At 50.8% G+C, this 22,231-nt stretch overlaps 1 protein-coding gene across 1 annotated transcript in view; it reads left to right on the top strand.

Moving 5' to 3' along the window:
* LOC104668119 (probable palmitoyltransferase ZDHHC11B) overlaps positions 1–22,231 on the top strand; it is a 91,480-nt gene that overhangs the window by 12,194 nt on the left and 57,055 nt on the right. The window contains exons 5-10 of the mRNA XM_030927084.1: positions 1,725–1,849; positions 4,186–4,341; positions 10,052–10,167; positions 14,001–14,035; positions 17,431–17,518; positions 20,452–20,486. Of these exons, the coding sequence (XP_030782944.1) occupies positions 1,725–1,849; positions 4,186–4,341; positions 10,052–10,167; positions 14,001–14,035; positions 17,431–17,518; positions 20,452–20,486 (555 nt within the window). The remainder of the gene's footprint in view (positions 1–1,724; positions 1,850–4,185; positions 4,342–10,051; positions 10,168–14,000; positions 14,036–17,430; positions 17,519–20,451; positions 20,487–22,231) is intronic.

Here is a 22,231-nt window from a genome sequence, read left to right as displayed (position 1 = left end):
GACACATCCAGGCCAGGCTCCCAGGCTCAGCACTGACAGGAGAGTGCACTGGTGGCGTTAGGAACCAGGACACCAGGAAGGAGGGCTGGGACCACCCGCCTGGTGGTCGCCGTGAGAGGGAAGCCAGCACATGGGAGCAACAGTCAGGGAGCCCCTCACGCCGGAGCCACCCTCACCCCTGGATCATCCAGAAGACTCTTGGAGGGAGAGGAGCGCCCGGTAGGCAGCTGTCCCTGCACCGCCTCCTCAGAAGACTGCGGGGTTCATGCTCTGGACTCCAGTTGAAAATACAAAAAGGGATTTCAACGAACTTAGGTGAACAGAATACACTGGAAAAGGTTAAAGGAGGTTAAAGGATCCTTTTTAAAAGAAGTCATAATGGCAGAAAGACCAAGGAAGACGGTTTAGTCAAAGTAGGTTCCAGGGACTGCTGCCCAGAATTGGATTTTCTGGATGGATTGTTCTCTCCATCTTTTGGGCAAAAACGAGAGGCTGGGAGCGGTTTTGGTCTCACGTCTATAGTATGCACGTCGCTTTTGGCTCAATTGTGCACGAGAGCCTTGGAGAAGGGGGGACTGCAGCCGAGGAGCAGCCAGGCTCATTCAGGGCCTCCTCAGCCCGAGTTCCCTTTGGGTGCAGAGATCCAGGTCCCTGAGCCTACAGGCCCTCCTGGGTACCACGGTGCTATCATGGCTCTCTCTTCCCCTGGCTTCAGTGCCTTTGCCTAGCATGGTGCCATGGAGACCCCAACACAGACCATGCTCAGGGCGCCCTGAGTGGACCCCGCATGCTCCTTGGCTGGGAGGGAGCCCTGTCTGAATGAGGTGGAGTCGGAGGTGCGGGCAGAGGCCCTGGAGCCGTGACGCTGGAGACACCGTGTGACCCCCACGCTCCCCAAGCCCCCACTGGCCAGGTGGGCTTGGGCGAGTCGCATCGCGTCTCTGACCTGTTTCCCCACTCGTGAGGGGCTAATTCCCCTCCTCACAACCTCGTTGTTCCTTGTGGGGAGTAAATGAAACCAAGTTTGCAAGAAGTGCTGTCTGAATTGTCAGGCGGTGTGAAATGGTGGGAATGTCCCACGGCCACCCCTCTCCAGTGAGAGGCCTGGAGACCCGTCACAGGATGGGACAGAGACAGGAGCCTGAGCTTCCAGGCACGGTCGGAAGCGGGGTTTGAGGCCAGTGTCGGGCGGTGGCCAGGGGCCCTCTCTCAGTGGATGCCCACGCTGAGCTGTTGCCTCCACCCTGCGGGCTCCAGAAGCCCTGTGCGTCCCTGCCTCTGCCCCCGCGCCCTCCTATCTGCCCCCGATGCCCTGCGCATCCCTGCACCCATGCCCTCCACACCTACCCCTGCCCCCGTGCCCCCCCACCTGCCCCGCATGCTCCCGCCCTTGCCCCCGATGCCCTGCGCGTCGCTGCCTCTGCCCCCGTGCATCCCCACCTGCCCCTGCACCCCCACACCCACCCCTGCCTGCCCTGCACACCCCTCCACCCTTGTGCCCCCCACACCTGCCCCCACGCCCCCTGCCCCTGTGGCCCCCACACCTGCCCCCATGCCCCTCTGCCCCTGTGCTCCCACACCTGCCCCAGCCTGCCCCTGTGCCCCCCACACCTGCCCCGGCCTGTCCCTGCACACCCCCTGCCCCCGTGCCCCCCACACCTGCCCCCATGACCCGCTGCTCCCATGTCCCCACCCCTCATGCCTGCCTGTGTGTCTCCTGGCAGGTTCTTCTTCAGCACCGTGGCCTCAGCCACAGCCGGCATGCTTTGCCTGATCACCATCCTGCTGTACATCCTCGTCCAGTACTTTGTGAACCCCGGGGTGCTCCGCACGGACCCCAATTATGAAGGTACGTGGCCGCCACTCTTGGGGGGCCTCAGCCTCACCTCCAGCCATCTTTCCGGGCAGTAGTATCAGATCTGGAGGTGGTTGGCCCCTCTTGCCCCAGGGAGAGGCCAGGGTGGGCAGCACCAGGCAGGCTCTGACCTGGGCCGAAGGCAGTAGCCCAGGGTCCACACAGCCCAGCAGCCCCCAGCGTGCAGGAGGCAGGCTTGGGGAAGGCACTGGCTGCACTGCTCTGTGAATGCTGCAGGTCGCGACAGGTGAGAGACAGTGGGGTCCGGCTCTGCCCTCGCTCTCCACAGTCAGCCCTGCAGCACCTGTCACGCCATCCTGTGGGGCCACATGGCTGTGGGACAGTGGGGGTGTCTGTCTAGCAGGAGCCGCCCACGGGGAGAGAGAGCAGAGGCAGCGCTGAGGGTGCTGGGCTGTAGTCTGCAGAGTGCTGAGGCTCTTGGCCAAGTGGACCCAGAGCCTGGGATGCCCGCACTGAGCCACAGGAGAGACGTGGCGGTGGGGACTGTGGGCTCCAGCGGCAAGTCCACACCAAACCCGGACCCCGTAATGCCAGTGTCCTCGGAGTCTGTGATGCCAGTGTCCTCGGGAAGTGGGTCTGCTGCTATGACTTAAGATCTGAAGTGGGAGTCTCATACTGGGTGGTCCCAGGAGGCCCAAATCCAGCCATGAGGGTGCTTATAAGAGAAAGGAGAGACGTAGAAGGGAGACAGCCCCGTGAGGATGGAGGCAGGGTTGGAGTCACACGGCCACAGCCCAGGGTCGCCCAGAGCCCCAGGAGCTGGCAGAGGTGGGAGGACCTCCCTGGACCCTGTGGAGGCAGCGTGCCCGCCTGTCCTGCAGCTGGATGTCAGAGCCCTGCCTCAGACTGCAAGAGTCTGCTGTGGGAGCTGCCTGCACCCGCCACCACTTGTATTTATCGCAGCCGCGCCGGGACCCTGACCAGGAGGACCTGTGCCAGAACAGCCCCTTGGGCTGTGGGTCAAGACTGCCAGTCTCGGCCCCAGGCGTGGCTGCGCCCGCACTGCGCACAGCCCAGGTGGCAAGAGAGGCAGGACTTCCCTGCCCTTTGTTCCAGAACATTCCGGAGCCAACACGATGTGACTTTTTTTTTCAAGGATGAGCTTGGCAGCTCTATGTGGAAGGCCCTAAAGCTCCTCCTTCCACTTTGAAGCGTGACCGATGCCACCAGGGCCTCACAGCCGCTTCTGAAGCCCTTCCTGAATGCCAGCTCCACCCTGGCGAGGCCCTGACCTCAGCGGACCCAAGCCCAAGACGATGCCGTTGTGTTCTTCCCCCCGTAGCAAGTCACCTTCCCCAGCAGCCTCCACATTGTCTGGGCTGTCACCATGGGGGATGCCAGGAGAGTGAGAGGCAAGAGGTGGCCGAGATGGCATGTGCTGGCTTCCCTCCTGGGACATGCTGCTTCCACACGGTAGTGCCAGTGGCTCGCTGTGAGTTCACTGACTGTGGACGGAGCGACTTCCTGGGTTTGCTGTTCCCGATGATTCGGCAGGACTTTAAAACCAGCAGGGCCCTGAGCAAAGCAGCTCCTTGTACCATGGGCTGGACTCATCGTGATGTCACGGCTAAGGGGGCAGTGTGGGGTCCAGCCTGGCCCAGGCACATTTAGCGGCAGTCCCGTCTGGCCGACTGTGGTGTTTGCCTTACTAGGATGGCCCCCGAGGCCACCAGTTCCAGAGAGGGTCCGTCACCCAAAGACATCCACGCTGAGTCACCCAAAGACATCCACTCTGAATCCAACCTTCTGCCATTCTGCCTTACCCAACCCTCTCCCATTCTACCTTGTCTGACCCTCTGCTATTCTGCATTACGCCTGGTTTTTGGAAGTGTTGTGGTTTTGAGTGTTGGCAGCCCAGTGTCTCAGAGGACTGTATCTTAGAAATGACCCCAGGCGAGAGCTGTGGCTTTCCTGTTCTATTTGAAGGCGGCTGTTTTAGGGTGCAGAGGGCCCAGGGACATAGCGTGGGGCATGAGGAAGGGATGGGTGCTGGGGCCCGGCAGAGCCGGCAGGCGCTATGACTCCTGCACTTAGTGAGGAAGGGGTGAGTGCTGGGTCCCTGGCACTTAGTGACCCTGTCGGAGCCTCACCTCCCAGATCCATAAAGAAGGGATCATAAAAACCAACCACAGGCAGCGGGACCCACGGGGCCTTCAGGTACGGGAGGCGTCCACTTGGGCAGGGAGGCATCCCTTGCACCAGCTGTCCCCACGCTGCCCCATCCCCAGCAAGCTGTGGTCTGCGACATCCACCTGATGTGGCACCCGTCAACAGGTGCTGGACACAGTGTCTCTCCCTTGTCTCGACAGATGTCAAGAACACGAACACGTGGCTGCTGTTCCTTCCTCTGTTCCCGGTGCAGGTGCAGACCCTGATAGTCGTGATCATCGGGATGGTCGTGCTCCTGCTGGACCTGCTTGGCTTGGTGCAGCTGGGCCAGCTGCTCATCTTCCACATCTACTTGAGTATGTCCCCCACCCTAAGCCCCCCGATTCCCCCAAGCCTGGGTGGTCAGAGCTGCTCATCTTACACATCTACCTTAGTATGTTCCCAACCCTGAGCCCCCCATGCCTGGGGCCGGTGTCTTTGCCCTCCGTGTTCGCATGTGTTCAGGGTTAACCTGTCCCAGAAATGAGATCATGGGCAAAAAGGGCAAATCACAGGAAGAAATTAAAGCCATGAGGGCCCAGCAGGCCCAGCAAGGAGCTAAACTCACACAGAGACCTGCAGGAGCAGTGCCAGGTGCTTGAAGTAACAAGTTTAAAATGTTCAGAGAAAATGAAATGGGATCTATTAGGGAAGAACAGGACATTATGAAATAAGAACAGGACATTATGAAATAAGAGCAGGTGGACTTAGAAAAGCAGCAAGTAGAAATTCTAACAGTGAAAAATATTACAGGCAGGTCACCCACTAACCAGACAACTAAAGCGAGAGTTGGTCCTGCTGAGTCTCACAGCGGGCACAGTGTTAGGCGGTCAGTCATGTTGCTGAACCAGGGAGGGTAAACTCTCCAGTCCCAGGGAAACCTGTTGTTGGAAGTAACAACCTCCCTGCTCCTGGCATTAGCCGTTTTGGTCATGGTGGGCCAGCTGCAAAGCATCTTCCATTCTCTGAGCAGTGGTGGCCCCGAGGCTGTGGCCTCTCAGGGGGTTTCTTTGGACACGGGCAGCAAAATGTGTCCAGGCCAGCCCCCAAGAATGCCCTGCTCCCGACAGCTTGGCCAAGCCCTGGTCAGGGCGGAGGGAGTCGGGTGGGTCAGGCTCTGGGCTCACCCCTATCTGTAGAGCAGCCCCTGCCTGCAGTTGTGGCGAGAATGCCCGGCTCAGAATGAACGTGCACCACCAAGAGGCTCCTTGTTCATAACCAAAGGTTACCCTACAAACCACCGTCCCCACACAACCGTGGGAACGTTTTATAAGACACACCTCTAACGCACATCTTGCAGTCACTGTTGTCTTGCCTGAAGGTTGAATTTTTTTTTAATGAAAGTGCAATGAAAATCACTGGATTAAATCATATGGACACAGTGCTGAATGTGGTGTTTTCAGAATTTTGATTTTGGACGTCAAGGCCAGTGCCTGTATAGAATAGGTGCTTAGGATATGTTTACTGAATGGAATGGAACTAAAGTCTCAGATGTAACTTCACAGAGACATGCGTCTGCCTTGTAGAATGTCTCAGGCTGCCCGTTCCTGAAGCCTAAACCCTTAAGAGTGAGAAGTCATTTGGGCCTCTTTCAAAACTCTCCACCCCTCTTAGAATCAGGAATATTTTAAAAAGTACTTTCTAGAATTATCTAGCAATCTTTCTTATATTTAAATATTTTGGGGTTTACCACAAAGGCTTTCCTGGAGTTTCACTCCACCCAGAATTCATCATCTCTCCTTATCAGGAAATCTCTCACCCTCAGATGCTCAGAGTCAGGGCAAGTCCCCCCACAACACGAGAATCGGCCAAGCTTGGGCCGAAGCCCACGTGGTCTTTTCCACACATGCTGCAGATTAACAGATGCCCAAACTGCCCAGTGATACAAAGTCTGCACTTGTCATTCTTTTCCAACTTTGTGCACAAAATGTTTTCTTGGGTTAAAATAGTCAGTGCCCACTGTGTGCTGAGCACGTGAAGGGGCTACAGGCTTCTGTGGGCGAGGTATGGTCACCTGCACGCTGGGGCGAGAGGTTGAAGAATGAGACAGGAACAAGTGTGGACGGCCCTTGTGCTGTGAAGAAGCTGGCCCTCGCCTCAGGCGGCGGAGGAGCAAGGGGCAGCAGCAGGCATGGGGGTGCGGTCCCAGGGGCCACGGAGACTGTGCCTGACCTGGGCGTCGCCTGGACTCTCCTGCTCGTGGTGGATCCAGAAGCCCCCAGAGGAAGCTTGACCCATGGAAGGTGCTGGAGCCCGAGAGGCCATCCACCCCTGATGCAGGCTGTGCCCGAGTGGCTCTGCCAGCCCCGGCCACGGCCACACAGTGCAGAACATGCCTGGAGCTGGCTGCCGCTCACACATGCACTGTTCAGTGGGCATATGGGGGCAGAAGGCCAGGCCCCCAGCACACGGCCCACCCCAAGGGCCGACACCAGCACCCTGTTGGTCCCAGGTGCCCGGCTGTAGTCCTGGAGGCAAAGTGGGCACCTGTGTGCTTGACCATAGGTACAGACACACAACCTATTGCTTCGCCCCTGCATTTGGGACCAAGCTCAGGGGCGCCGCTGATGGCTACACCGTGTGCCTCTCCTTTCTCAAGGCTTCTGATCCGCACGTGACTCCCACGCTGGCCCTGGACGTGGCACCATTGGTGCTGTGGAAGCCTGTGCTGCTGGCGTTTGGGGAGGCGTGGCCCACACACAGACTGCTTCCTGAAGGGTATGAGGTCCCAGAGGACGAACCTTTGCCATCTGGGGGCATCAGCCATTTGTTCCCGTCTCCTGCAGTAGTACCTGTCCCCACATCAGAGACCAGCGAGGAGATGCCCCCACCAGCCTATGTCAGGCCTGGGGAGAGCAGGGAAGTGCAGTGGGCCTGAAGCCATGTGGGGCTAGGAGGGATGGCCTGGTCTGTCCTCCGAGCCGGGCACTGCGTTTGCAACAGGCTTCTTGAACACAAAACCCAAATCAGGTGTGGGAGAAACATGAAAGGACAGGCAGGTGGCTGCTGTGGGCAGACAAACTCACACGACCACAGCAGACAGCATGATGCCTGGAGGCACGACGCCCTGGCCTAGTCCCGCCCCCATGACCCGGAGCCTCCCTGGGCAGTGACTCCAGGACAGCTGGGAGCTGCTTCTCTACCTGGCAGGGCTCCCGGCTCCACAGCCCCAGGCGACTCCTAGCCTCCCTTGCTTTTGGCCTCTGAGACCGTTGATGCAGGAGGTGTCTCACCACAGCCTCTCCTGGTCACCCAGTTGGCCCGAGGGGCTCTTGAAGGGTCCCCAGAGGAGTCATGCCAAGGAGGGGACCTGCACACAGCAGGGAGGTGTGGCCACGAGCCCTCCCAGCTGGCTCAGGGCTTGTGTGGTGTGGAAGAGTCCAGTGCAGAACAGCTGATGGGACCTTCTCTCTCTGCAGGGCCTCGCCCCCAGTGTACCTACCGGCAACCTTAGGCACCTGCCCTTGGCTGGTCAGCCACCCCTGGACCTGGGAGACTGTGGCTCTGGGCATGGGCTAGAGTTCCCTTTCCCAAACAGCTGCTGAGGCTCCAAGGAAGACCCTGGACTCCCGCTAAAATGCGGCTCAGTCCCCACCCACCCATCCTGTGGCTGCCTGTGGCCTCCAGGAGGAGGTGGTGCGGGGTGGCCTGCTGTGGTTGTGTGAGTTTGTCTAGTGTGGAGACATCCCAGCTGAGCCAGAGAAGCCACAGAAACCATGTCAGGGGTCCTGGTCACCGAGGCGTTTCCCGAAGGATCTGAATGTGGGCAGGGCAGGCAGTAAGAAACGCGGGCCACCTTGTGCCCGATGTCCCAGGGGGAAGCCAGGCACATGGAGCTGGCAGGCAGCCTTCAGGGTCAACCATGAATCATGGCGAGCTCGCAAACATGAGGAAGGGTGGCCTGGGGAGCTGTCTGGGACTCAAAACCAGCAGCACTTAAAGGTCCACTGAGGTCAACGTGAGGATGGGGCCTCCGCGGGCCCCTGGGTCCCCACCCGGGCGACTGGAGTGATGAGTGCTTCCATGAGCAGAACACGGGCCACGGGTCTCCCAGACCTTGACAGAGCCAGGGCTGAATGTGTTGATTTTAGGGTATTTAGACATCAAAGAATAGATTTCCAGAACAAAGTTGGTAGATTGGTTATTGTTAGTTGTGGTAAAACTGCCCCATAATGTAGCCGCTCAGTGCATCACCTCAGCCTCTGTGGTCAGGAGGCCAGCACCTCTGAGCTGGGTCCCTGGAGAGGTGTCCACTGGGGCTCTGGGCTATGTTCTCATCCAGAGGCCTGAGAGGCCATCTGCCTCCCACTCCATGAGGCTGAGGCAGCTGTGGAGGGTGGTCCTCGGGGCAAGGACGCCAGTCTCCTGTGCAGGCTCCTGGAGGTGCAGCCTGGCCTGCATGTGTGTTCTGTTCATCTAGGGGCAGGTATTGGGTGGGGGCCATGGGGAGCTGTGTCAGAAGCAGCTGGTCACTCAGACTTCATTTTGAAGCTGGAAGATGGACCTTGGAGAGTCCTCAGTGCTCGTGGCGAGGGCACAATTCCCTGAGGAGGTGAGTGATGTGGGGCTGCCTTCCAGAGATGGATGGGAGCCACATTCACGGCAGATCATAGAGAAAACCTGCTTGATGAGGTCAGGGAAGCACAGCCTTCCCCACATTGCCCGGCCGGCCAGGGAGCCCTGGCCATACTGGAGACCCTGGGCCCGCCTGGGAGGTTTCCCGGCTTCCCTGCCCTCAACCTCACCATGACGCTCAGGTTAACTGTTTTCCACAGAGCTCACCTGCACCAAGTGGGCCTCTGGGAGCCACAGGGCACGCTGAAAATCTGGTTTTGATGGTATTTGTGCAAACCTGGGCAAAAGAACATATATTTTAACTTGAATATAAACAAGCACAAGTTTGTGTGCTCAAACCACGACAGGTTCTGGGGGGCGTGGAGGACTAGCCAGAGCCATGTGAAGCAGCTCAGGGCCCGGCCAGGGCTGAACACCCAAAACACTGCAGGCGACGGGGCTGGGCTGGCTGCAGGCAACTCCATAAGGCACCCACCGCCATCTGCTCCTCACTGCAAATAGGCCTCTGTGGGCGGCTGCCCCAGTCTCCAGAAATAGTCACGAGACATCAGCTCTCATGGTGTTGGTGCTTAGGGAAAGAAGCATGGAGATTTTGGCCCCTCCACGGAAGCTCGTGGCTGAAATAGGTGCAGAGCCCATTTGATTAACGTTTATTAAGACGAGTCTTTTAGATAAACGGGTATCTCAGGTTTTCCTTTGCTTCGATGCGCTGCTTTGCTGCCTGCATTGCAGGCCGGGTGGATGGGGCTCTGGCCGGCCTGCTGAGGTGGGCTCTGTGCAGGGCTGCAGGGATGTGACCTGTCTCGGCCCCATCAGAGGCTGTGCTGAATGGCACTGATGGCACTTGTGTTCACCTCCTGGGCCTGGGGCTCTGAGTACCTGCAGGAGTGTGTGCTCCCAGGACCCGCTAGCCAGCACCTCGGGGTGGCCGCCACACTGTGTGGTCCTCCGACTTCAAGGTCTCTGTGCATCCCCCAAGGTGTGCCCCACCCCATGTCCAGATGTGAGGAACCCCGCAGGCCACCTGGACCCTCAGACAGAGCGGCCCCTCCTGAGCTGGCCTCTGACCCCCGCCAGTGTTCCCAGGGGATCTGGAGCAACCTCTCAGGCTGCATGGTATGGGGGACCCAGGTCTGTGAGAGGCAGCTCCTCTTCTGACACCACGGACGATGCAGCTCAGTGAGGCCTTGGTGGGCAGGGGGGCGTGGGCCGGTGCCGGTCCCCAGGTCACAGCTGCAGACCTCTCTTGCTGACCATCAGCTAACTGTGGAGCTGGACCCACGAGGCGCCTGCACCCATCCTGGCCTCACAGGGCCTGCATGGTGGGCGGAGCACGGCTCCCTGTGCAGGGGCTGGGTCAGTGGCACTGGCTGCCTTTCTGAACTGTCCTGCGGGCGCTGTGCAAAGCTGCAGGGCTGGTAACTTGTCCTGTTCCTCCTTTCCCCTTTCCAGAGGCCAAGAAGATGACCACCTTTGAGTATCTCATTAAGACCCGCAAAGAAGAGAGTTCAGAACACCAAGCGGCGAGGAAAGATCCACATGTGCAAATGGAGGAAGGATTTCTCCAGGTACTGCTTATGTCTCTGTTCCATGTCTCAGGCCTGGGACAATGTCTAAGGTCAGTCTGTGGTTGGCACGCTCCTTTGCTTCACGGTGGTGCAGCCTGTGAACTCTGCTATGAGTGTGTGTAGTGCGTGTGTGTCTGTGTGTGAGGCTATGTAAATGGGTGTGTCTGTGTGTCTTTGTGAACTGAAATACCAGAAATGCACCAATGACTTCCTAGTGCAAAGATAGTAATGGAACTGAGTCTCCTGAACATTTCTTTTTTGTTTTTTTGAGACAAGAGTCTCGCTCTGTTGCCCAGGGTGGAGTGAAGTGGTGAGATCTCGGCTCACTGTACCCTCCACCTCCTGGGTTCAAACAATTTGCCTGCCTCAGCCTCCCAAGTAGCTGGGATCGCAGATGTGTACCACTACACCCGGAAAATTTTTATTTTTGTATTTTTAGTAGAGATGTGGTTTTGACATGCCAGGCTGGTCTCAAACTTCTGGCCTCAGGTGATCTGCCTGCCTTGGGCTTCGAATGTGCTGGGATTGCAGGTATGAGCTACTGTACCTGGCCTGAAACACGCTTTTTAACTTAAGGAAATTAGTACCCTTTTCAGTTAAGTAACTAACTCAAGAAGACATAGAAAATCTCAATAGACATTGAACAGCCAAGAGACTGAACTACTAATTTAAAATCTCCCAATGAAGAAAAATCCCAGGCCCTGAAGTCTTCATGCATGAATTCTAGCAGAGATTTTAAGAAAAAAATACAATACCAACTACACACAGACTCTTTCAGAAAACAGAGAAGGAAGCAACACTTCCCAGCTCATTCAGCAATGCCACCATCAACCTGACACCAAAGCCAGACGTTCGTTAAGCCAATACATTCAGGAGACACAGGCAAAGACCACTGATAAGACCTTGGCAAACCAAATCCAGCAGCACTGGGCAGGACCATGCACTGTGGCCAGGTGATACCCTCCAGGGGTAAGCAGTGGCTTAAGACCTAGAAATCAATTACTACAGCTCAGCACGTTCGTCCAATAGACAACAGTGACCATGTGATCAAGCCGATCAATACAGAAAAGGGTAGTTTCCAGCAAGTTCCCATTCATGATTTTTAACAAATCTCAGTGACCTAGGAATGACAGGAAAGCACCCTGTGGACCTGACATGACATTTCCTGGTGAAAGGCTGGTGACCCTCTCTTTGAGGCTGGGCCCAGGTGATGACACCCCTTCCTCCTACTTCTAATGTCACAGGAACATTCCGGCCGGCCCAATGCAGCAGGGAAAATGAAGGCACACAGAATACGAAGTAAAACTGTGTTTATTTGCAGGCAACAAAATGCTAAAAGTATGTTTTAAGACCCAGTTAAGATAATAAAATCACTTAACAAGGATGTGGGGCACATATTAAAATACATCCTCACACATCTCTATCCACCAGCAATGAAAAATCTGGGTTATATTTTTAAAACTTCCTTTCACAATCTTATAAAAAAGAATAAATTCGACAAACCTTGTGCAAATATGTACACTGAAAGCTACACACCATGACTGAGAGAAGTCAGAGATGCTCTATTGAGTGAAGAGTTCATAGATTGGAAAAAAGTACTATTAAAAGAGCAATTTTCCCCAAACCTGATGTACAGATTTACCACAATCCCTGCTGAACCCCAGCAGGCTTCTGGTTTAGCAGAAATGACAAGGTGGTCCTGAAATGTATATGAAAATAAAATTCAAAAGACCTAAACTATACTAGCTAAAACGATTTTGAGAAAAAATAAAATTGGAGAACTTATGTGACGAGACTTTAAATTGTACTATAAAGCTGTAGCACTAAAGACAGTATGATGCTGACATAGAGAGAGACATAAAGCTACAGTAATAAAAACAGTGTGGCACCGACATAGATATACGGAAATGGACCAGAAGAAAGGTCCAAAGTTAAACCTTTCATTTATGGTCAATTGACTTTAAATAATGGTACTAAAATAATTAAATGGGGAGAAATTATAGTTCAACAAGTGGTACTAGAACAATTGGATATCTACATGGAAAAGAAAAAAGAATGATTGAGTTCTTCATACCTGTACAAAGATTACCCAGGACCGCTTCGTTCCCCACACAAAAATTAGCCCCAAATCCATCTGACACCTAAACTTAAAAGCTGAACGTAGAACACTTCTAGAAGCAAGCATAGAATGAAATCTCTGTGATCTTTAGTGAGACAAAGCTTTTCTTTGATATGACACCAAATCACTGGCTATTAAAGAAAAACATCATAGTTTGGACTTTACCAAATTGGAAAATATTTGCTTTTCAAAAGTCACCATTAAGAAAACAAAAATACAGGCCGGGCGCAGTGGCTCAAGCCTGTAATCCCAGCACTTTGGGAGGCCGAGACGGGCAGATCACGAGGTCAGGAGATCAAGACCAGCCTGGCTAACACGGTGAAACCCCGTCTCTACTAAAAAAAAAAATACAAAAAACTAGCCGGGCGAGGTGGCGGGCGCCTGTAGTCCCAGCTACTCGGGAGGCTGAGGCAGGAGAATGGCGTAAACCTGGGAGGCGGAGCTTGCAGTGAGCTGAGATCCGGCCACTGCACTCCAGCCTGGGTGGCAGAGCGAGACTCCGTCTCAAAAAAAAAAAAAAAAAAAAAAAAAAAAAAGAAAAGAAAAATACAGGCACACATGAGAGAGATTGCAGGTGTGGTTGTAGAAAACGACAATAAAGTGAACTTCTCAGTAAAACAAGTCACGTGAATTTCTGGTTTCCCAGTGCATATAAAAGCTATGTTTACATGACATGTGTGCAACAGCATTATGTCTAAAAACTCTGTGTCTGAATTAAAAGTGCTTTATTGCTGAAAGCTGCTTCCACCGACACTCAAAGTGAGCACATGGTGCGGGGAAAATGGCGCCGATAGACTTGCTTGACCAGGGTTGCCACAAACCCTCAATTTGTAAAAAAAAAATAAAAAATAAAAAATAAAAAATAAAAAGCATCTGTGAAGTGCGGTAAAGCAAAGCACAATAAAGCAAGGTGTTCGTTCCTGTGCAAGCCACAGACAAAGAAAATATTTTCAAGTCTTAGACTGATGTCCAGAATATACAAAGACACAAAGAGCTTTCAAAGTGCAATTGTAAAAAAAATTTAAAAAAAAAAAAAAAACCAGTTTTTCAAATGGGCAAGAGAGTGGGGCACAATGGGAAGCACATATAATCTCAGTGCTTTGAGAGGTCAAGCAAGAGAATTGCTTGAGGCCAGAAGTTCAAGACCAGCCTGGGTATCTCTACAAAAATAAATAAAAATACATACATACATACATAAAATGGGCAAAAGATTTGAACAAACTCCTTACCAAGGTAGATATATAGATATATGGATGCCACATAAGCACATGGAAAAAAATGTCAACATCGTTCTACATCAGGCAGCTGCAAATTAAAACCACAATCAGATACTACCACACACCCAGGAGAATGCCTGTCATCAAAAAGACAGACACCACCGAGGGTTGGTGAAGTTGTAGAGAAATTGCAAGTCTCCTCCGTTGCTACTGACAGTTAAATGAGGGTGTAAAGTGCCACCACTCTGGAAGACAGTTTGGCATTTCTTCAAAAGATAAATGTCTATGATCAGAATCCCACTCCCAGTTTCTCACTGGGAGAAATGAAATGAAACGCATGCACACGTAAGTGGTTCTGAGATCTGAACTCAGGGCCCAAGAGAACTCCAGGTACCATTCCTCAAAACCCACTAATAATAGACTTGACTTTTATGTAAGAATCAGCTGCATGTCGACAACTTCTTTTTTCATGTTACGCATTTTCGTTTACCCCACAGCAAAGAGACAGCGCCCTGGGCTCATCTACACAGGGGTAAGTTGCCAGCTTCCTGCAGTTGCTTGGTCACTGAAGAATAACTGTATTCTTTTCTTAACTCAAATGACTGGAAAATAATTCACCTATGATGAGACATTTTGACATCATGGGATGATGCAATAGAAGATAAACTAGTTTTGTTTAACGTTAAATTATACCAAATCATCTATCTTGATGTGCTTGTCTTACTTGCAGAAACTACATTCTTCACTCCCTTCTTCATAACTAACATCTAAACTAACGCACAAGAGTAAGACCCGCTTATTTATTTCTACATCTCTCCATGAACACTGTGTGTAGTTGTGAGTCTGAATGTGTTCCTGATGATGTCTCATAGTGTTTCGTATAAATTGTAAGCTCTGAGAGTCCAACCCGTTCCTGAGTCAAGGTGGTAAGTAAATGGGAGCTCTGGGGGCGCCGTGACCCTGGAGCCCCGCCCAGCAGGGCCAGGGTTGGCTTCACAAACAGGGTTTCAGGAAGCGTCTTTGAGCCAGAGTTGTGCGGTGCAGGTCGTTTTATTTTGGAGGCTAAGAGTCAAAGGCCGCGCGCATTTTCCATCTTCACAGCCTCTTTCTGATGACTTCCCCAAAAGGGTGGAGCAGTTCACACTGCATTCAACCCTGTCACTCTTTTCAGCATGAGATACTAACAATATGTTTAGTTTTATTCAAAGAAAATGTGTTATATTTTAATATGCATTTCCTTACTACCATTAGGACTGATGATTTCTTCATGTTTTGACCATTTTACCATTTTTCTGGTGTGAATTAACGTTCAACAGTTGGGTTATTTGGATTATCAAACATAACAGCTCTTTGCATATTAGGAACCCTATGGGATCTTTCACAGCATAGAGGTTGTAAACTTTTCTGAAGCCAAATTTGTGAAAATTGCCTTTTATCTTGCCTTAAAAAGTCTTCTTTATTCTAAGGTTATACAAATATCCTCCACTACTCTTTGCTAATATAGTCCTATTGTTTGTTTGTTACCTTTACATTTTGACTTTTCAGGCCAGATGGCATTTATTGTTGTATTTGGTAACAGAGGAGCTAAGGTTATTTAATCCCAACAAAGTAACTGTTGGTTTTTACCTCTTGTATTGGATAATGCTCCTCTCCCCTCATACTGAAAGGCCCTTCCTGGCTCGCTGTGTTTCCCTGAGCGCAGGCCAAGGTCTGTGTCTGGATACTCGTCTCTGTCTCATGGGTCTGTGTCCTGGAGCTGCATGCACCATCTGTTTAAATTATAGAACCTTATTTAGCTACTGTATTTTAATATCTGGCAGGCAAACCTCTGTCTAAAGTTTTTTTTTTCATTTTTCATTTACTTTAAACAATTCTTACACATTTGTTTTTAAATATGAGCTTTAAAATCACTCTGTCCAGTTTCAAGAAACATGAGATTCAAACTGGAGTTGCATTAGCCACAGACCTGCCCTTGGGAGAGGCCTGCATCACAGCCCCCACAGAGAAGCAGCAAAGCGTTTGAATTTCACTTGGGACTATCATGGAACAGTGGTCCTTTAAGTAAAATAGAAAAATGCTTTCTCTGTGATGCATTTTGGACAAGATTAATAGAAACCTAAGTATAATCAGAATTGTAAACTTCCACTCGAAAACCAAAACAAAATGAAAAACAAAAAATTTTAATGATTGCCAAGTCAACATATATACATTGTAGAAAATTTGGGAATGGCAAAGATTGCCAGGTAGAAATGAAAGTCATGTAGATTCCCTGACTCACCTTTAGCCACTGTGGGCACCTGGCCTGGTGTCTTCCCGGTCGTCCTTTTGAATGATTTTTCTGTGTACGATGTGCAGTGAAGTGCTGATTTATAAATTCTAGTCACCTTGTACAGCTGTTTTGGAGTCTGCTTTTGAACTTCAAATATTGTGAGCTTTGTTCTCTTAAAGGAAAAAGAATGGCTTGTATGGGTATAAATCATCCCGTCTTTGGGATCTGTTACGGTCCCCATTTCTGGAACAGTGTGTTTGATTTTCAGTCCAGTCTGTGCTTTTCCGACAGACTGATGAGCTAACCTCATGTGGAAAGGGTTAAGATGTTGCAAGTGGGATAAAGACAGTGCAAGTTGACAGGTCCTCTAGATGCCATGGGCACCAAGACACCCATCGCCCACCTTCTGTTGCAGGAACTGTTTGCAGGCCACCTGGTAGTTTGGAACACTTGCCCACATGGACAGCTAACCACTCATAGCCATGGTCTTTACTGCAAGCCTGGCGTCGCCCATCACAGAGTTCCTCCGTGTCAGGAAAGACATCTGCATCCCATGGCACTGTGCCAATACCAAAAAAATCCTGTCACTAAATGCCTGTGGAGAGTGAGATGTGAAGCACAGTCGGAGTTTAGGGGGAACTTAGGGAAGGGTACACGGTGTCTGCTGCAATGGTAGCTATCAGGCCAGTTCACAGAGAGCATTTCTTCGAAACAGTCCATCACAGCCCGTGTTTGCTCTGCGCTGCTTCGGGTGATTCAATGCGAGGTGTGCTCAAGCGGAGCAGACAGGATGCAAACGTGGACACAGCAGGGCCCCACAGGCTTCGCATCTAACTTGAGGGGGTTCCCATCAGCTCGTGGCCACCAGGTGGCTGGGGTTAGCTTCCCATTTGCCCCAGCAAATTACTACAAATCTACTCATTCAGCACAACACTCCGAGTCAGCTCCGTGGGTCCAGGCCTAGGTAGCCCAGCGGGTCTGTGCCGAGGGTCTTGCAGGGCAGGAGGCGCGGTCGGTGGCCAGAGTGCTCTCTGAGGCTCCTGTGGAAGAATCTGCCCCAAGCTCATTCAGGACACAGTGGCAATCACGGCTCTCTCGGGCTCCATGTCGCCCCCCGAACTTCCTGTCAGCACCGGGTGTCGCATCTTCCCCCTGCTTTCAGTCTCTGGGTTCCTCCTCCTCATTTCTCTGTTTTTGAGGCTCAGGTGATTATGTGGGGCCTGCGTGGATAATCCAGTTCCCTCCTCCTGTCTTAGTGTCCTCTGTCTGCTGCAAGAGATTGCCACGAATGCGTAACACTGTGGACTCCAAGGTGCCACTCTGTCCATTTGCCAATGAGCCAGGCTACACCGACTGAGGACACACACTGGCTGAGGCTCTGGTCTAGGGCGGGGCCCGCACAGTGGGAGGAGGCCCTGCTTTGCAGTGTCCCAAGTGGGAAGGAGTCCTGGTCCTTCACACAGGAAGCTCCTTGTGTTTCCTACTGTGCAGTAACCCAGGAGCACTCAGACAACCTCCCAGGAGCTGCTGGTCTCCTGGTCCTGAGACACATGGTCCCCACAGCAGTGGTGCTTACAGGACACGCTGCAGCCTCCAGTGTCGCCCTGAGACCACCACAAAACTGAGATGAGTTTCTCTTCTCCTGCCTGTCCCACCAGAGTCAAGGCCAAGAATTCTCTGCTGATGTTTAAGCGCCTGTATCGACACTCGACTCCCTTACCCTCGGACAAGAGCTCGTCGGAACAGGTAAGTTACAGTCACTGGCGATGTACCCTGAGGATGGGGTCGTGTGCAGAATGTGTGGTCTGAGGTCCCCCAAGCTGAGGTTAAGGCAGTATTCAGAATGGAAGCACTCTGTGTCTAAGGGTGCTGCTCACATGGGAATGATGGCGGGTGGAACACAGAAGAGAGATGGAGTGAGAGGCAGGAACGCTTCCCAGCTGTGGGTGAGAGACACAGACGGATACCAAAGCGGGAGCCCCCAGCACTGGAGCGCCACCGTCAGGCTGCGGTGATGGGCAGATGCCCAGGGCAGTCTCTGAAGTGCCCAGAACACGCAGCGAGGGACAGTGCTGTGATAAAGGATGGAGGGAAATTGTTAGCCAAAAGTGTGTGGTTTTGTGTGTGGCGTGTGGTCACATGTATATGTGTGTGAATGGTGTGTGTTTGTTACATGGACTCTGTGTCTGTCCTTCACAGGAAAAGACCAGCACGGCTGCCAGCTTTAGGGCCACATATTTCTGTTCCTGCTCTGGGGCTGGCTTCCAGAGGTTTCTGCTGGGTCATTTATTTTTTAGAGATGGAATCTCACTCTGTCACCCATCACGGATTGCAGTGGTGGGATAAGGGCTCACTGCAGCCTCTACTTCCTGGGCTCAAGCAATCTTCCCACCTCAGCCTCCTGAGTAGCTCAAAGTCCAGACATGTGCCACCACACCTAGCCAATTTATTTTTTATTTTTTATTTCTTAAGAGGTGGGGTCTTACTGTGTTGTCCAGGCTTGTTTGGAACTTCTAGTCTCAAGTGAGCCCGTGGCCTCAGCCTCCTATAGCACAGGGATTACAGGAGTTAACCACCCCTCCAGGGTGCAGGGGGGTCCTTTTGAGCAGGCTTTGTGAGGCGTTCAGCTTCTGGAGGTTACAGGTGACTTCCCCTTCTCTGTGCGGGCAGGGCCGCCTCACCACACTTCCCCAGGACTTCAGGGAACACGCTCTTGAGACTTGGAAATGAAAAAGGGATCAGCCCAGCCTGGAGGAACAGTGATGCTGGTATCCAAGCCTTTCCCCTTGCCTGTACTTCCAGCGAAGATTTGAAGACACACTCAGTGGAAACTGATCGAGCCCCCAGCCCTCCCTGACCCAGAGTAGGCCACCAAAGTTCCCTCACTCCATGTGGCACACGGGCTCACGGGATTTTCTCTGCCTGCGATCGTCCGCGTCGACACCTGCTGCCCGGGTGCAATCGTGAGTCCCCTCGGTCTCTCCGCAGCGTCTCGCCGTAGATGATGATTTACAGTCACTCTCGCGTGAAGCCACGTGACGCCTGGTCTGAAGCAGAGAAGATCCGCTCAGCATGAGGTTGAATCCCAAGCCAGCATCTCCGTGGGCTCCAGGACAATCCTATGAAAACGACACCGTTGGTTCATTGTTCACCTCGGGGAGAAGAATTCCGTCTGAAAATGAGCATGACTTCACTGGCACCCACGTCCGTGGCACAGCCCTGTGCTGTGCTCCACAGACCTGCAGTCCATCGCCTCCCCTCGGAGTGGGCCTGCGGCTGCAGACAGCGTTATCCAAAGAAGACACACTGAGTAGATGAATGGAACAAACTGGAAACTCCATCACAGACCTCCTATTAAGAGGGGAAAACTTCAACATTTCTATAAAAATCATGGACTATCTTTGTGACGTTTTAGGCAATGTTTTCTTGGATATACACCAAAAACACTATTTCAGAAAAAAAGATAAATTTGACTTTAAACATTTAAAATTATTTTTTCAATTGTACTATTAAGAGAATGAAAAGATAAGCCACAGACCAAAATTAAATATTTGCAAGTCATATACTTGCATCCGGAATATTTGAAGAATCGTAAAAACTCAAAAACAAGAAAGCAGCTCGGTTTTTAAGTGGGCAAAAGAGTTGAGCATACTCTTCACCAAGGCAACAATATTGATGAGAAATAAAGCACACAAAATAGTGTGTAACATCATTTGACATCAGGGAATCGCAAGCTAAAACCACAGTAAGATACCGCTGCGCCCCTATTAGAATGGCTACAAGAAAAACGAGTAATGATACCACCAGGCATGGTGGTTCACACCTGAAATCCCAGAGCTTTGGGTGGCCCATGAGGCAGGAGGATGCCTTCAGGCCTGGAGATAGAGACAAGTCTGGGCAACATAGCAAGACCCTGTCTCTTAAAAAAAAATAATTAAAAAGAAGATGATCAATACCAAGTGTTGGTGAAGACATCGGAGAATTGGAAGTCTCATCCATTCCTCGTGGGGATGAAAGATGATGCCACTCTGGCAAAGCCGATATCATGTGACCCAGCACTCCCACTCCCAGGTTCTTACCCAAGAGCACGGAAAACAGTGTGTGTGCACACGTAGCAGGTGTTTTTCTTTGCTAGAGCTTCCACAAGCAGGAACCACACATGGGGTGTTGGAACAAGAAATGTATTTTCTCACATATCTGGAGGCTGGAAGTCCCAGAGCACAGTGTCTGCAGGGTTGGTTTCTCCCAAGGCCTCTCTCCGTGCCTTGTAATCGGCCACCTATTCTCTGCGTCCTCCCACAGTCTTTTTTCTGTGTCTCTGTCATAATCTCCCCTTCATAAAAGGACACCAGTCACTCTGGGTTAGGGCTCACCCTAATAGCCTCATCTAACGTCAGTTACCTCTTTCAAGACCCTGTCTCCACATATAGTCACATTCTAGGTCACTGGGTGTCAGGATGTCAACCTGTGAATTTGGAGGAAGATACAGTTCAGCCCCTAATACAAGGATTGGGAGGAAGGGTGATATCCCACCACTGAGATCCTGTTCCATGTCCAGGCCACCTTGAAGCACCATTACTCAGAACTGACTAGTAATGAACTTGAATTTTGTTTGAGAATAAGTTGAATGTCAACAAGGTCTTTGTTCGTCCTATGAATTGTGCTTCACTTTTCCACAGGAAGCAGATGGTGCCCCAAGTCCATCTTCACTTGGGTAAGTTTGTAAGTTTAATGGGAATGTTTTATCTGTCTGAAAGTCAAAGGTGATGTGCATTTTCAGTCTTACAGACTCTGTATGATGACTATCCCAAAAGGTTGGCGCAGTTCACCCTTCCTTCAACTCTGTCACTCTATCAGCATGAGATACTACCTTTAGTTTTATTCAAATAAAATGTAATATTTCCATGTGCATTTACTTACTACCTGTAAGATAACACTTATTTGTGTTTTGACTGTTTTACAGTTTTTCTTGTGTGAATTTATTATTTGGATCATCAAACATAACAACTCTTTGCAGATTAGGAACCCTATGGGATCTTTCACAGTGTAGAGGTTGTGAACTTTTCTGAAGCCAAATTTGGTAACATTTCCTTTTGTCTTGCTTTAAAAAGATTTCATTACTCTATATAAGGTTATACAAATATCCTCCAATACTCTTTACTTACATATATATATATATATATATATTTTTTTTTTTTTTTTTTTTTTTTTTTTTTCTTTGAGATGGAGTCTTGCTCTGTCACCCAGGCTGGAGTGCAGTGGCATGATCTTGGCTCACTGAAGCCTCTGACTCCCAAGTTCAAGCCTGCCTCAGGCTCCCAAGTAGCTGGGATTGCAGGCACCCACCAGCACGCCCAGCTAATTTTTGTATTGTTAGTAGAGACAAGGTTTCACCATGTTGGCCAGGCTGGTCCTGAATTCTTGACTTCAAGTGATTCACGTGCCCCAGCCTCCGAAAGGACTGGGATTACAGGCATGAGCCAGCACACCCAACTGGATGATTTGGTTTTATTCTTGTGGTTTTCTTTGAGTTTATTTTAGATTCTAGATATTAGTCCTTTGTCAGATGTATAAATTGTGAATATTTTCTTCCTTTCCGTGGGTTCTGTTTACTCTGCTTATTGCTTCTTTTGCTGTGCAGAAGGTAGTTAGTTTAAAATAAAGATAAATTAAGATAAATTGCATCTGTTTATCTTTGTTCTTGTTGCATTTGCTTTTGGATTCTTAGTCATGAGCTCTTTGCCTAAGTCAATGCCTAGAAAAGTTTTTCTGATGGTATCTTGTAGATTTTTGTATGCTTTCAGGTCTCAGATTTAAGTCTTTGATTCATCCTCAGGTGATGTTTGTAAAAGGTGCGAGTTGGGGATCCAGCTTCATTCTTCCACATGTGGCTTGTGACTTATCCCAGCACAATGTATTGAATAGGATGTCCTTTCCCCACTTGATATTTTTTGTTTGTTGAAGATCAATTGGCAGTAAGTATTTGGCTTTATTTATGTGTTCTCTATTCTGTTCCATTGATCTACATGCCTATTTCTGTATTAGTACCCTGCTGTTTTGGTAACTCTAGTTTTGTAGTGTAGTTTGAATTCAGGTAATGTGATGCCTCTAGATTTGTTCTTTTTGATTAATCTTCCTTGGCTATCTGGGGTCTTTATTGGTTCTATATGAATTTTAGGATTGTTTTTTCTAATTCTGTGAACAATGATTGTATTTTGATGGGAATTGCATTGAATTTGTAGATCACTTTGGCAGTATGGTCATTTTCACAATAGTAATTCTGCCCATCCACGAGCCTGGGATGTGTTTCTATTTATTTGCGTTTTCTATGATCACTTTCAGCTGGCTTTTGTAGTTTCCTTGTAGAGATCTTTCACCTTTTAGGTTAGGTATATTCCTAAGTTGTTTTGTTTTGTTTTGTTTTGGATTTTTTCCAGCTGTTGCAAAAGGGGTTGACTT

The sequence above is a fragment of the Rhinopithecus roxellana genome, chromosome 3 (assembly GCF_007565055.1).
Source record: "Rhinopithecus roxellana isolate Shanxi Qingling chromosome 3, ASM756505v1, whole genome shotgun sequence".
NCBI classification, from domain to species: Eukaryota; Metazoa; Chordata; class Mammalia; order Primates; family Cercopithecidae; genus Rhinopithecus; species Rhinopithecus roxellana.
This window is presented reverse-complemented; position numbering and strand designations above follow the sequence as displayed.